The 15198-nt window shown below is 42.7% G+C and overlaps 1 long non-coding RNA gene and 1 gene segment (V, D, J or C); one reads left to right on the forward strand and one right to left on the reverse strand.

Annotated features, from left to right (window-relative positions):
• Positions 1 to 15198, forward strand: part of LOC147580085 (uncharacterized) — a 323282-nt gene that overhangs the window by 264999 nt on the left and 43085 nt on the right. Inside the window, exon 10 of one of the 9 annotated variants that reach the window (XR_015252519.1) lies at positions 3269 to 3589. The exons of the other annotated variants lie outside the window; for them this stretch is intronic. This is a non-coding gene — a long non-coding RNA (uncharacterized LOC147580085). Of the gene's footprint in view, positions 1 to 3268; positions 3590 to 15198 lie in introns of those variants that run through there. 9 annotated transcript variants of the gene reach the window in all.
• LOC147580092 (T cell receptor alpha variable 38-1-like) lies at positions 6039 to 6756 on the reverse strand. The segment is given in 2 exon segments: positions 6039 to 6421; positions 6649 to 6756. Coding segments are annotated over 2 exon segments (432 nt in total).

Here is a 15198-nt window from a genome sequence, read left to right on the forward strand (position 1 = left end):
CTCCAAACTTCAAAATAATGATAAAGACAACAGCAATGCTCAGATAGTCTAGAGAAAATTGGAACCAGGATTTTGATACCTAATGAACTGTTATTTGCTTGAAGAGTTTATTTTTTATTTTTTTGTAATTTGAGAGAGAGAGAGAGAGAGCATGTGGGGGAAGGGGACAGAGCAAGAGAGAGAATACCAAGCAGGCTCCACACTCATCCTGATGTGGTGCTCCAACCCATGACCTTGGGATCATGACTTGAGCTAAAATAAAGAATCTGAAGCTCAGCTGACTGAGTCACCCAGGCCCCGCTCTCCCTTTTTAAAGAATATCTGGCTTAGGTGAGGTCAATGAGCTCTAAAATACCAGTGGCAAATGTTCCCATAAGGACTTTTGTGCACATGTATTCATGGCTGCGTAAATGAAGAATCAGAATAATTGGTATAAAACTTATCTGGGAACAGTCTGTGCTGCCCATTTGACAGTGTTTCATTGGCATGCCATTTTTCCTCATGCACACATTCTCCTATGAGGAGACAACGGAGCTAAAATGAAAACTCATACGTATGGAACCACCATTTGCATTAATTTTCTCTTCCTACCGAGTTTTTGTCATCCAGTCTTAAAAAAGGCCATCTCTGTGGTCCAGCTTTATGTAAACTTTCCCTCTGCATAACAGAAAGGGGAACAAAAGATAAGTTAAAAGCTGTCTTGCTGTATAGGGCACGGTGGCCTTACGTCTTCCAACCTGTTTATAAGTTCCACTCGGGAAGTGTGGTAAATAGTAGGCATTTTGCTACCGACGCTGCTCTTAACATCAGAAAACTTAAAGCACAGCCTGGTGAATTGCTGTAGTTGGTACAGTCCTTTCTCCTGTTTGTTTCGTGACGAAATTTCTACCATGCCTACCATTTTCTGGTTGGGGTCATACGACATTTGCAAAACTGTGATTATTTTACAATTTCTCCCTTTTTCTCTTTAGTTTTTATAGGAAACTCTAGAATGATGGACAGTCTTTTGTCTCCATCTCAGTCCCACTGAAGCTATGAATTCACAAACGAGGCTCTCAGGAGGGAGTGTTTTCTGCCTCTTGCCTGCGTTCACTGCACACGCGATGATGTTTGGGGATCCCTAGCCAGAGCGTCTTTTCCTGATCCTCTGGGCCCCACCAATCAGAATTTTAATATCTTCTATCCATCATCTGGTCAGCCCCTAGCTGCCACAGCTGATCAGGCCATTGAACTCTGAAGATGGAATAAGATAATTCATATGAAAGAATTTTCAAGTGGGCAAATATGGGGGTGGGCAGAAAGCTGAATTTACCTTTCTCCTTTTTCTTTTTTTAAAAGATAGATATTATATCTAGATGATCCTTGCTTTTGTTTTTTTTTCTTTTAAGTCAGAACAGTCATTAGGTTGGGTTGTTTAGGAAACCTATAGAAGGTGGTGAGCAAATCCAGATTATAGATTATTAAGCAGAAAGGAAGGGTGAAGAGAATAGAGGAAGAGGTTAAAAAACAAAAAGCAGGGGCTCCTGGGTGGTTCAGTCGGTTGAGCCTCCGACTTTGGCTCAGGTCATGATCTCAGTGTCCATGAGTTCAAGCCCTGCATTGGGCTCTTTGCTGACAGCTCAGAGCCTGGAGCCTGCTTCCGATTCTGTGTCTCCCTCTCTGTCTGCCCCTCCCCCCACTCATGCGCGCGCACTCTCTCTCTCTCTCTTTCTGTTAAAAATAAATAAACATAAAAAATATTTTAAAAAAATATATAAAAAACCCCCCAAAACAAAAAGCAGTGCCCCATGCGGGCAGTCTGAGAGAGTTTACTGTGCTCCCTTGGGATAGCAATAGTATCTGGCAACTACCATCACAGGATTCCTCACAGGATTTGACTATAAAAAGTCAAAACTAGGAGAAAAATATGTGGACATCACATGTCTACTCTCACGTTCTCATGGAAGAAGTTTGACAGAGGCAGAAACTAAGGCGCTTCAACAACTCATGGCCCAAGTGCGAGAAGCTGCTCGAGACATCAGGACACTCCCTTTTGGCTGGGTGGATCTCACGGAAGAACACTGAGGATCCCGGCCCCAGTCACGTCTGCCATCTCCTGTGTAGTATTCTCATGATCTCATTTCCGTATTTGAAAATACAGTGAACAAAAAAACTGGTGAAAAAATCTTTTTAAAAAGTTTTATTTATATTCTTTATATTCATTGACAATTTTCTTTTGTCAGAGGAGATGATGGGGACTGTTTACTAGCTTCCGACCGGTGGTCCCCATGCAGGGTGTAAGTCCCAGTGCACTTGGGTGCTCTTTGGGGACCGTGAGCTTCCTCTAGCACAGAGTTAGGTGGCTGAGTCTCTCAAGTGCACAGTCTGGATGTGCAGGGAGGCGGGGAGCTGGGACTAACACAGGATCATCCCTTGTGCTCCAAAGCCCTGCTGACCCAGAACAAAAACAAAAGCATTAGATTTATTTTACATACTTTCCATACTATACCCATGGATCTGAAATACTGTTCAAGCAATTACAGTAAATATTAAAATTCTTTCCTTCTTGGATCATCAGTTTTAGGAAGGATTTTTTTCTCTTTTTTCATTTGGTGATTAATTTTCTTAAAAATAAAATGTTAAAGAGTGGATTACAAAATTCATTTGTTCTTTGAGTCCCTTCTACAAAAGATAGACACTAGTTCTTGGAACCTTCTGGGTCCTCTGGGTTCCTGATGACATAAATTCTCCCAGCTGAAGCCACCAGATCATAAATATGGCTCCTAGAAGCTCATTTATATTTGGCCTTCCTAAGTCCACGGAAGATTTGATTCTGGAATGTGGAAATCTGACCTAGACTCTTCAGATAAAGAAGGGTTTGTTCCAGAGTTTTCATATGTGAGGGACAGAGATGCTGGAATAAGAGACAGGTTTTTGCAAATAACTGTTGTCAATGAATGCAAGCAGTGCTCTCTTCAGGTCAAAGAAATAATAACAGAGGCAATTCCTATGATTTAGTCCTCTACACAAGAAGAACTTGGTTTTGTCAAGAAATCTGTTCTGGAAGTAATCTGTTTACATAAATTTCAGAATTCTGTTTACACTTAATGAAGAGAACTTGATATTTAGAATTACCTTATTCTTCCCTTTATCACTGCTTTTAAAAATCCTACCTTTTATCCTGTCTTACCTTTTCGAAGAAAACTTTCTGTGACAAGGTTAGAATGTACCGATTTTTCTGCTTAATATTCTGTCATGAATATATGATGATTATTAAATATGTTTTAAGCATAATCTTTAGCTTTACCGAACACTTCCCATCTGCCTGACACTGTGCCAAGAGCATTGAGGAATGTTGAAGTATACAAGGCAAAATTCTGTCCTCCTAGAGACTAGAGTAAGAAGCAAGATCGGTACCTTGAAACAATACCAAATGCTTACAAAGGTAAGTCACGGGGCACTTGGGTGGCTCAGTTGGTTGAGCATCTGACTTGATTTTGTTTCAGGTCATGATCTCAGGATCATGGGATCAAGCCTGCATTGGTTGGGCTCCATGCTGAGTTTGCAGCCTGCTTGGGATTGATTCTCTCTCTCTCTCTCTCTCTCTCTCCTTCTGCCCCTCTCCCCTGGTCATGTGCAAATGCACGCGCACTCTCTCTCTCTCTAAAAAAAAGAAGGTATATCACTAACAGTCAAATTGTATGGTTCAGATTCAATGTCTAATTGCTGACATTAGAAGAAAAGGAATTCAAGGATTCTCTGTTAGAGATGAATCTTTGGATGAGATAGAGCCTCAAGGTGTGCTTATATAGGACTAATATGATTTAGCTAGCCTGAGATATACATAAAAGTATATTTGGTAAATTTGGGTGAGCAGAACAAGCAGAAAAGAAATTCAAGAGCTTGAAGTGTTTATGGGTCAGTGAGGAGAATAGACTGAAATAGAGCTATGTTTTGGGAGGAAGTAAGAATGAGGTTTAAAAAGTAGAGGGTGAGCAGACATAGGGTAGGGGATAATGATAAAGAGAGTTTAGATTTGGTACGTAAAGTTTCTGTGCAATGAAAAGACATGATCACACATCTGCAGAGCCTGGGGTTTCATATATGTGACCTGTTTGAATCAGATCAAACAGATCTGTTGAATCACATGGAAGATTTCCAATTAATCACTCAAGTACCCACCTGCTGTTATTAGCAACCAGCCCAGTAAAGTTCACCTCAAACTCTCTTCTGTTCTTTCTCCATTAAATTTTCAAAGAATGTGTTAATTTTTCTTGTCCCCAAATAGAGCCTGAAGCAAGGACTCAGGTGAAAGTAGTTTATTTAGGAAGCGATCTTAGGCAGCAGGAGTAAGAAAATAGGTAGCCTAAGATTGGAACTTGATTCTGCCCGGATCTCCTGGTAAGCACACAGGAAGTCCCTCTGGGACCCTCTGCTGGAAGGCAGGGAGCTAGGGCATGCCTTGGTCTTCCCTCCCACTGGTTGGGACTTGCCAGCGGAGGTGGTAATTCTTCTTTCAGGCTGTGCTTACCCACAGCCTGAGTGAGCTCCTGAGGAGTCAGAGAAGGCTCTGGGGTAAGAAGTAAAAAAATACACAGTGCATGTGTAATGTTGGATGTTATCAGCTTGAGATGGGTGTGAGTGTCCGCAGAATTATCTACCATACCTATTGATAGAATCGGAGCTGGGCATTTGGACATGACCAGAAAGCACATCAGATCTTGATTACAATGCTTTCTTTGCACTACTCAGGTGGGTGTTTGCCCTGTATTATTTTCACTACATCACTGAGTCTTCAAGGTTGTGGTGGACTGAATTCCATCTAAAACACTTAATACATGACCTTCAGGCCCCACTTCTTTAACTGGTCCCAAGGCTGTAATTAAAACTCTTCCACCCCCCCCCCCCCCATTCTCTAGATTTCCTTGCCATTGGATAGCACTTTACTGGACTTAGATTGCTTGCCTGATAGGGGGACCCAGGCCTTCATTGCTCAGGGGTCTCAGTTCTTGTTTACTTTGTCCTTTTCAAGCCACAACTGCCACTTGCTGTTTTTATTGGGCATGAAATACTACTCAATGTGAAACACAGATTCCAGACACATTCCTTTTTGCCCCCATTGTGTAATAACAACCCGATGCTTCATGATAATCAGAGTCAATTACCCCTCCTTTCTTTGCCTGCTGGACAATTGGCACAAGGAGTTTGAAATGGCGTAGGCAGCGGTCGTAGCTGCAGGTTCAGTGAAACCCTTACTGGATCCTCTGGTGGAAGCATCCTTCTGCAGGGTCCTAGGAACTCTAATCCAGCAGAGCCTAGGGCTGTAGGAAAGGGCAACACAAATTCTGGAAATGAGTTACAGGGAGTGATAGTAGAAGAGTCTAGTCTACTTCTAGCTCTTCATTTCTAAATTTGCATAATTTAGCCAGGAAGCCAGAGCACCATGTATCAGCCATTGGTTTAATGAATACTATCACTTCCGGGAACATGGCATTGCAACCACTAAGGGTGATGCCGTTGAGCTGGCTTCTTAACTGAGCTTTTAACAAGCCATTCCATCCTTTTTCTAGGTCATCTGACCTAGGTACCATGGGTCTAGGTCAACTTTTTGGTTCATGGTAGGACCAGTGGATCCTTTCCTTGGTCACGCCTTCAACAGTCACATCCACTGTGTTGTAAAATGGGTACCTTGTTCTGAGAGATTCAGTTTTGGACATGGATGGACAATTAAAAGAACAAGCACCAACCAGCAAAATGGAAAACATTATGAATTTTGGAAGCATGAGCTCCCAGGCAAATTATAAAGATTTGCTGGGCAGAGGACATGCTTAGGAAGTCTGATTTGTCACGTATACCATGCAAAGCGAGAAGGGTTACATGTGACACAATGTATGAAGATACTTCGTAAAACTGGAAAACACTACATATGTTATTATTTTTACTGTTATTTTAAGGATTGTAGCTTACAGATATCCATCTCTCTGTGTTTCTTATATTCGGATAGAAGGAGCTTTTATTCCAAGAGAAGTCAATGATTTTCTATGTTCCTGGTGCCCTAGTCACTCCTCCCACCCCGACCTCTGCACAGATGCTGAGGCCTGAGGTTTCTGTAAACCTCCCTCTGTTGCTCCTGTCACTGTGCCCTCCATGAGAGCACACAAATACATCGCAGCATCCCCCAGCTGGGCGGCTGAGATCCTGAGACTGAAGGATTTGTCTGCCTTCTGGAAGTTCACAGAGAAGCGATTATTTGTTGCATTCTCTTGCTTATTAGCTTCTTGGCGAATAATGAGAACCATCTCCCTGCTGGGAGGCTGTTTGTACCAGAACAAATAATAATTACTGACACGAGTGTCAAACGTGCAGTCCAGGGTCACGGTCTCAGCCTCGTGCACAGACATTTCTGGTTGAGTCTGGGTGACCTTCTGGGCCATGCTGGATCCTGTGGGAAAGAGGAGAGGGTATCACACCAGACAGATAAGGCAGGCAGACTCACAAGCTGATCCCATCGCCAACCACTTTTCCTCTTGATCCAAACCCGAGGCAGCACATATCAGCTTTCTGCCTCTCCATAGCTGGGCTCTGAGGCGATGCAGTTCCTGTGCTGTTAATCTCTGGTTCACAGCCCCATTAGATAACACTATGCATGAAGACCTCCACCTTCCTTACCAAGACAGGTGGACACCACGACTGCCCACAGCACACGGGCCAGTGGCATGCTGACAGCTGTCCCCTGCAGGGTGAGAAGAGGCTCTGGCTCTCAGCTGGGTGTTCTGTGCTCCGCGGCACTTCTGTTTCAGAGCAGGAAATGATCTGACAGGTGGGTGGCTGATTATGTCTCACTGAGGAAAGTTTTCCTAACACTTTCTGGTCTCCCTTTCAGAAAATAGAACTTTGGTTGTATCATTTAAATGAAAATGTGAAAATGTGAAATGTTTTCTGCGTCCTTCTATTCTGGGATGAAAATAAAAGAGACAGGGAGCCGGCAAATTTATTTCTGATATGCCCCAATCTCGGAGACGAGTGTGGGACCTTGGGTGGTGGCTGGAAGTGCCAGGGTTTCCTTTGAGACAATGGCAGACTCTAATTTTTCTTTAAAAAAATTTTTTTTGACATTTGTTTTATTATTGAGAGAAAGAGAGACAGAGCATGAGCATGGGAGGGGCAGAGAGAGGAGGAGACACGGAATCGGAAGGAGGCTCCAGGCTCCTAGCACAGAGCCCAACGCGGGGCTCGAACTCACAAACTGTGAGAGCATGACCTGAGCCACCCAGGCACCCCTCTAATTTTTCTTTTTTTTTTTTTTCAAAAATAAAAATGACAGGGCGCTTAGGTGACTCAGTTGGTTAAGCGTCTGACTTTGGTTCAGGTCATGATCTTACGGTTTGTAGGATTGAGCCCCACAACGGGCTCTGTGCTGACAGCACAGAGCCTTCCACAGAGCCTGCTTCTGATCCTCTGTCCCCCTCTCTCTCTGCCCCTTCCCTGCTTGTGTTCTTTCTCAAAAATAAATAAAACATTAAAAAAAAACAAAAATAAAAATGACAAAACAAATATGAAAGTATGAACAATTAGTTATGAATGATGAGAATATACCTGTTATATTAATGTATTCAATTTTTTTACATTTCTACAATTTCCTAACATACAGAATGAGATAAAGATAGATTTTTTTTTTTGAGAGAGAGAGTGCACATGCACATGCATACACACATACAGTGGGGGTGGGGGCAGAAGAAGAGAGAGAGAGAATCCCAAGCAGGCTCTGCACTGTCTGTAGGATTTGATCTCATGAATGGTAAGGTCATGACCTGAGCCAAAATCAAGAGTTGGACACTTAACCCACTGAACCACGCAGGCACTCCTAAAGACAGATGTTTGTAACTGGAAAGAGCACTGACTATATTCAGAAGTGGAACATGTGTCTAACTATGCTCGTATTTTCCATGGATTCTTTAAGAAAAAAAAAGTCCTTGTTTGTTCTGTATCAGGAAATGCTAAAACAGCTAGCACTGAGTTGCCTCACCCAACTCATATGAAGAATTGTTTTCCTGACTCTCATTCCATCTTGAGGAAATGTTGTTGAACAAAGAATGTTTTAAAAAAGCATACTATGATTCATTAGAATATTGCTTTTCCAGACAGAGTGACAGAGATATTTATGTAATTCCAGAGTTAGAGTCCCCAAGCTGGGAGTAAGAATGGGGTCTTGTCTCAGACAAGTTAGTGTCTGAGGAGCATGGGTTCTCTGTGACACAGAAGTAGGTGGTTGAGTCTCTCCACTCAGAGAGATGTGCAGGGAGTCATGACGGTTGGGACCAGCCCTGAATGAGGCTAGAAAATCCCATGTTCCACCAAACCCAGTTTGATAGCAATGGAGGAAGGAGCACCATTATTTCTTCTAGATCATCTCCATCTTTGCCCTATGATTTGAATTCCTGTATCTTGGTTTTGGATCTCTGAAAGTCAGTTCTAATACAAGGATTTGTGTGTAAGCAGTTTATTTCCAGGTCATTCCAGGAAGCATTGGTAAGAAGTAAATCAGGAGGGGGAAGGAGGCCAATACAGGATGTTGTCAACAAGCCAATTAATACCATTGGCAGTTGGAGCTTAATCTAACTGGTAAATCTGGGAGACAGCATAGCATACCCTTTGGAGTTATTCCAAGTGAGGCATGAAGGAGCTGGAGAATTCATCCGTAAACTCATTGTTCATCACTGAGTGAGGGCTGCTTTGGGGGCATTAACTCCCCAGCACATCTGGCTAGCCCTGCACGCTGGCCACATGTGTTCCCATGGCCTGAAAATAGTCCTCAGAGTTGCTAGGTTTTTCAGCATGTAGAGGTGACTGTCAAGGGGATATGAACAGAACACCAGTAGCCACTCTACAGCCCGTCCCTTGCACTGCTGGTATCCACTCATGCTCTGTGTCAAATCCACCCGGATCATTAGTTCTTAAAAAAGATTAACAAAAGGATTAGTGAGACAAATTGTAATCGCAATAGTTGATTTCATGGCTGTGATTCATATATGCCAGCTCTCTCCATCTACCTTCTATACCACTCATTCTTGATCCTCTCCACCTTTGGCTAATACATCTATTGGTCTAAGTTTCTATCTCAGTGAGATAACCAAGATCTTTACCCCTGATTATCAGGGTCTAAGCCCCTGATTATTCTTCCCTTGTCAGGTCATAGTTGTTACAATTGCCTATTTATAGTAATCACTGCCACAAAAGCACTCAAAGTCACCCCAGTAAATCCCCTGAAATTTAGCCGTATTTTCCCAGTGCCCATTAGGTAGCAACCACCCTATATCCTCATGATAATCACAGTTGATTGCCCCTGCCAGTGTTGTAACCCCCTTCTTGGCCTTCTGGTCTTCTGGCACGAAGACCTCCAAATGACCAAGCGATTTATGTAACATCAGGTTAGGTGAAAAACCTCTGTGTTTCCCTAGTAGCAGTGCCCTCCTTTCCCCTTAAAGGGCAACTGGGACCCCTGGTTCAGAACAGTGTGAGGACAGGATACATCAACATCCAAGTGAGTCACTGAAGGTGAGAGTCGATGGGGAGATAGTCCTGCTTCCACCCCTTGGCTCCAGATAGATGTTCCTATCTAATAGGAACATAGCATCATAAAGAATAGCTCTCCAACCTCTCAGAGCACTATCCCTAAACTGGTCCTTTCACTGAAACTTTAAGTGATCATTCCAATGTGGTTTGTGGATAATACTCCAGAAGCGCCAGCATACCCAATGGTCACATGTCCATTGTTACACCTCCTTACAATCAAGCGGATCTGTTGATGCAAAGGTATGTGAAATCCTTTACTCATCATGATAATCAACCAGCCACTCTGAGTCCTCAGTCCATGTTTCTGTGTGTGGCAGTGTGGAGGGAAGGCAAATCATGCCCAGAGTATGCATTAACCCCAACAACCCAATAAGAAAAGATTTCTGATGGGGCGCCTGGGTGGCGCAGTCGGTTAAGCGTCCGACTTCAGCCAGGTCACGATCTCACGGTCCGTGAGTTCGAGCCCCGCGTCGGGCTCTGGGCTGATGGCTCAGAGCCTGGAGCCTGTTTCCGATTCTGTGTCTCCCTCTCTCTCTGCCCCTCCCCCGTTCATGCTCTGTCTCTCTCTGTCCCAAAAATAAATAAACGTTGAAAAAAAAATTTAAAAAAAGAAAAGATTTCTGCTATCTGCAGGGTGGAAGTGGTCTAATGTAGTCAACTTGGCAACCAGCGGCTGGCTGGTGCCCTTGAGGGGTGATTGCATATTAAAGGCTCAGTGTTGTATCTGCTGCTGACAGGTTGGATGTTTGGCAGCAAAGTAGCTAAATCCAATGTAGTGAGAGAAACCCATGCTTCTGGGCTCATGGAGAACCCCTACTCTGCCACCTTGGCTAATGTGTTCACAAGCCTATGTAAGCACTGAAATGGACTAGAGGGGCACCTGGGTGACTTAGTTAGCTGAGTGTCTGACTTTTGATTTTAGCTCATGTCATGATCTCACGGTTCATGGGATTGAGCCCAGAGTCGGGCTCTGTGCTGACAGTGCAGAGCCTGCTTGGGATTCTCTCCCTCTCCCTCTCTTTCTGCCCCTCCCCCGCTCACACTTGTATTCTCTCTCACTTTCTCAAAATAAATAAATATTTAAAAAGAAGAAAAAAGACATGGACTAGAGACAGGCTGGTGATGTCCTCTGAATGGGTCATCTTTTCCACATGGACACTGAGCTCCTTGTAGTGAATGCTTTGTGGTGGGTATTGATGTAAGACACAATGACCAGAACACCGTGCCTGCACTCACTGCTTCTTGAGTTCATCGTTGCCCCAAATGTGACTCGTCCTCCTCCCACTCACCTGCTCAGGGTTCTGATCCTAGAAAGAGCAGTTGTTTGGGACTTTGAAAGACCTCTGGCTAGTAACTTCTGGTTATACCCCTTGACTCTTCCCTAACCAGCCAGCCTCCACTTTTCAGGAGGAACCAGACTTTCTATCATACTGTGTTATCTTTACACTTCGTCCTTTATAAACTTTATACCATTTTCCCTCAGCTTTTTGTTCTTGATCTTCTAAGCCAGCCTTTTCAGAATGTCAAAATATATTTTCTTTCACTACTGAATTTGATGGTCATGGCTTTTAAGATTTTGTATTTTCAATGTAAAAGTCTACAAAAGAGCTCAAGGGCAAGAATTTTATTCTGTTCTCTCTTTGTTCTTTAGTGCTCTCCCCTTTCTGGTATTAAGCCTCAGGATCTTGGACTAGGTTTAATGGAGTAAGGACTTCACACTGAGAAACAAAATACATTAGATGGTATTTGAAAACATTATCCCTCTGCCCAAGATCTTCAAATGAGATATTTGACATCAGGTTATTAAAAGTCCCTCGTGTTTGCTCAAAGTTAAGTTCAGCGCCCTGGAGCCCTTGTAGAAGTTGGCACAGGGCTGAGCAGGGTTTGGGTGCAAGGCACAGGCGTCTGAGAAGCACTGTGCTATCCACTGCACACAGGAAGGTGGCTGAGTCGTAGAGGAGCGAATCTTTCAAGTGCAGAGAAAAGTGCTGGTCCCCTTTGTTAGACGTGGCTGTAAATCTTCCTCTGATCTTCTCTTTCTCATTTGATCGAATATGTATCAGAGTGTGGATGCCTTCCGTGGGATCCTGCCTAAACCATTGGAAGAAATCCAGAGTACTGTCTTTGTAAGTGCAGTTTATTGTGAAGCTCTCGCCTTCCTGGACTGTCAGGGAAGGAGGGCTCTGTTCCACTGGACGCTGTCCATTTGACCCTGTTCAGAGAGAGTGAGAAGACTTTCATACATAAGAAACTGTTTTGTTTTGTTTTGTTTTAAAGAATTTTCCCTGAGGGACCCCGAGGATCCCTCTGGATTTCATTTCCAGAGCTGCACCCTATCCCTTCCCCTCCCCCTCACGCACAGGTTAGCTTCACACACAGGAGCATCAGCAAGGCTTGTAGGGCAATCTCCATTCCTGCTTCTTCCTGGAGTCTCTGACCATTCAGTTTGGAGCCCTGGAACTGACAGTGTTCATTGAGCCTGGTTCACTGTTCTGGATTCTTCTGCCTCTTTTGGTTTGGAAGCTTAGGTGATCTTCATACTGTTTTCACAACCAATCAAAAGCTGACCTGTCACGTCAAACTCATCATTGAATATACTCTTTCCTGCTTCTCCCATCACTCAGTCTAGTTCCCAGCCAATCACTTTTGCCAGTGGAATCACTGCCCCCAGGTGGTCTGAACTTTTTTTTATTATACTTTTTTTCCTTTTTTTCCCCTTTAATACAATGTAACTCATTATGCTAGATCAAAGGATGATAGAACATACAGAGAGGGGGGAAGCAAACAAAATAGAAAAAAACCAAAACATAGTGTTAAAATGTTCTCCAGTAATGACTGTCTGAATCTTCTTAGTGCCTGGAATGCTCCTCCTTCCACTGCTCACCTTTAATGAAAATCTACAAAGTTCATTGCCTATATGGCCCCATACTACATTCTAAGGGATATAAATCAAAGGTTGAGAAAAGACCTGATCCTTCTCCTCAGTTGATTAGGGTCTGTCATGGCTTTGTTGTTATCTTTCAATCTGAACAGGTTACATTAGCTGAAAAAGTCAGAGCTCTTCCAGATTCTCCCTGAAAATATAAAGGAGGGAAATATAATATATATATTTTTAATTTAAAAATGTTTTTATTTTTTATTTTTATTAGAAAGAGAATATGCAAGGGGGAAGGGGCGAGGGAAAGGAGAGAGAAAGAGAATCCTAAGCAGGTTCCACACCCAGCACAGAGCCTGACATGGGGCTTGATCTGATGAAAACCATGAGATCATGACCTGGGCAGAAATCAAGAGTCACATGCTCAACTGACTGAGCCATCCAGGCGTCCCCAATATCTTTTCTTTTAATACATTCTCAGATGTGAGAAAGCATCCTGGTGTCTGGCTAACTCTGAAAATGGTAGTGCTTTTGCAAAAATCTGAGTGTTTCTTATATTTCAGTCTGGACACCTGTGCAAAGTCCAGTAATTTCTCCTATTTAGTTTTTACATATTAGTTATCTGAAACCCTGTTTTATGGTCACCTATATTTACAGAAAGGATTAGGAACTGGAAGAGGAGAGATTAAGGAAGAAAGTTCTCTTCTATCCTTTGCATCCAGTCCTCACTCTGATGATTCTAGATACCGACCTAGAATCGACTTAACCACATTTCCTCAGGTACCTTCCATGGCCGAAGCCCTGGCCCTGGCACACCAATCCCCATCCTTCCGTCCTTCACTTCTTGCTGTGGGGCTGAGCTAAGTGGCTGAGAGTTGGTGATGAGTAAAGGGCTGTGATCTTCTTTGATGTTCATTGTGGATGTCAGTCTTACACTCTGCATGTATGAAATTATGTACAACAGGGAGACTGTTGTCTCCTGAAGCTCCATGTCATAGTAACTCAGCTAGGAGTTAGCTCCCTCTTGGATCTGCAGAGTCAGAGGAGAACTATGCTTTACCTTCCCCTGTCCTCTGATTTCTGCTAGAGAAGAAAACAGCAGACCCATGGGGTGGTCAGCGTAGAATCTGGCTGCTTGTAAATTGCTGCACTTTCTTGGGAACATGATGGTTCTTTTCCTAATCAGAGCACTGTCAAAGGGCATCAGATCTGGAACCACAAAAATACTAGCAAAACTTCTTCGTGTCTTTTTAAAGATTTTCTCTCCACTGGTGAGGAATGTTCTCAAAGGTGGGAATTTTAGTCTGGGAAGAATAAAAGGAATTGTTTCAGTTGTTTGGGAGAAGTAGCAATTATATGAGCATTTCCCTTGGAATTTTTTTCTTTCCTGTCTCAGGTATGATAATTTCAACCTGCCAGATAGGTGCCAACAGGAATATGTCTGGTTAAAGGTGATTTAACAATTTTCCTGAGCAATGATGGACAGGGGTTGTAGTAGGTCAACAATAAATGTTGAGTGCCTGCTATCAAAAGCTCTTTCAACTTAACCCTGTGGGGATGTTTAATAAAATGTACAAAATAGAATATGCTAATTATGCAGTTGGGGGAGACTGGAAAAACACGTGTAAAATTAACTAACTCTAGAGGGCACTGGATGATAGGTATTAGCACTTATAACAATATAAGCAAAGTATAGGAGTGAAATATTTGCAGTTAAGAATGAATAGCTTTGGGATGCCTAGACGGCTCAGTTGGTTAAGTGGTTAAGCATCTCACTCTTGATTTCGTCTCAGGTCATGTTCTCATGATTTGTGAGTTCGAGACCCACATTGGGCTATGAGCTGACACTGCAGAGCCTGCTTGGGGTTCTCTCTCTCACTAGTGCTCTCTCTCTCTCTCAAAATAAATAAATAAATAAACTTAAAAATTACTTTTAAAAGAATGAGTAGCTTAATAACTGGCATAAGAGCTAGCAAGAAAAATCATGTTCATCTCCATTAATATGGAAAAGGCATGTGACAAAATACAAAACCCATTCATGTTAAAAACACTAAAAAAAAAAAAGGAATTACTAACAAATTCCTTAACACAAAAAAAAATGCATATGCATATGTCACAACCCCAAACCAACACCTACTTATGGGGAAATGCTAGAGACTTCCTTATGAAAGGTAAGGGAAAGACAAAGTCTGCTATCCTCACCACTATTTAACAGCATGTTGGAGCTACTAGATAATGCAGTCAGCTCAGAGAAAAAGAATTTGAAGCATAAGAATTGGAAAGAAGTAAAACATCATCTGCACGTTTGCAGAAGAAATGATTATATACCAGAATATCTAAAAGAGAAAAAGACAGGTTATAATATAAACAACAGTTTAAGTACAGTATTCATAGCATTCACATGCAACCCCCCCCCCAAAAAAAAAACAGATAAAAAAAACATGTAGAAGAAATGAGCACATTATTGCATAAAAGTAAAAAGAAAGAGAAAGGAAGGAAAGTTCTTTTTTTAAAAGTTTATTTTGAGAGAGAAAGAGCAGGGGAGGGGCAGAGAAAGAGGGAGAGAGAGAATCCCAAGCAGACTCAGCACTGTCAGCTCAGAGCCTGATGCAGGGCTTGATCCATAAACAGTGAGATCATGACCTGAGCTGAAATCAAGAGCCTGACAGTTAAATGACTGAGTTACTCAGGTGCCCCGAAAGGAAGGAAAATTCTTAAGTGCAAACAGACTAGGCAGACAGGTCAGTTAAATGGAATGGCAAGTTAATAAA

This window comes from Puma concolor, chromosome B3, assembly GCF_028749965.1.
Source record: "Puma concolor isolate L17-30 chromosome B3, mPumCon1.1.hap2, whole genome shotgun sequence".
Lineage (NCBI taxonomy): Eukaryota > Metazoa > Chordata > Mammalia > Carnivora > Felidae > Puma > Puma concolor.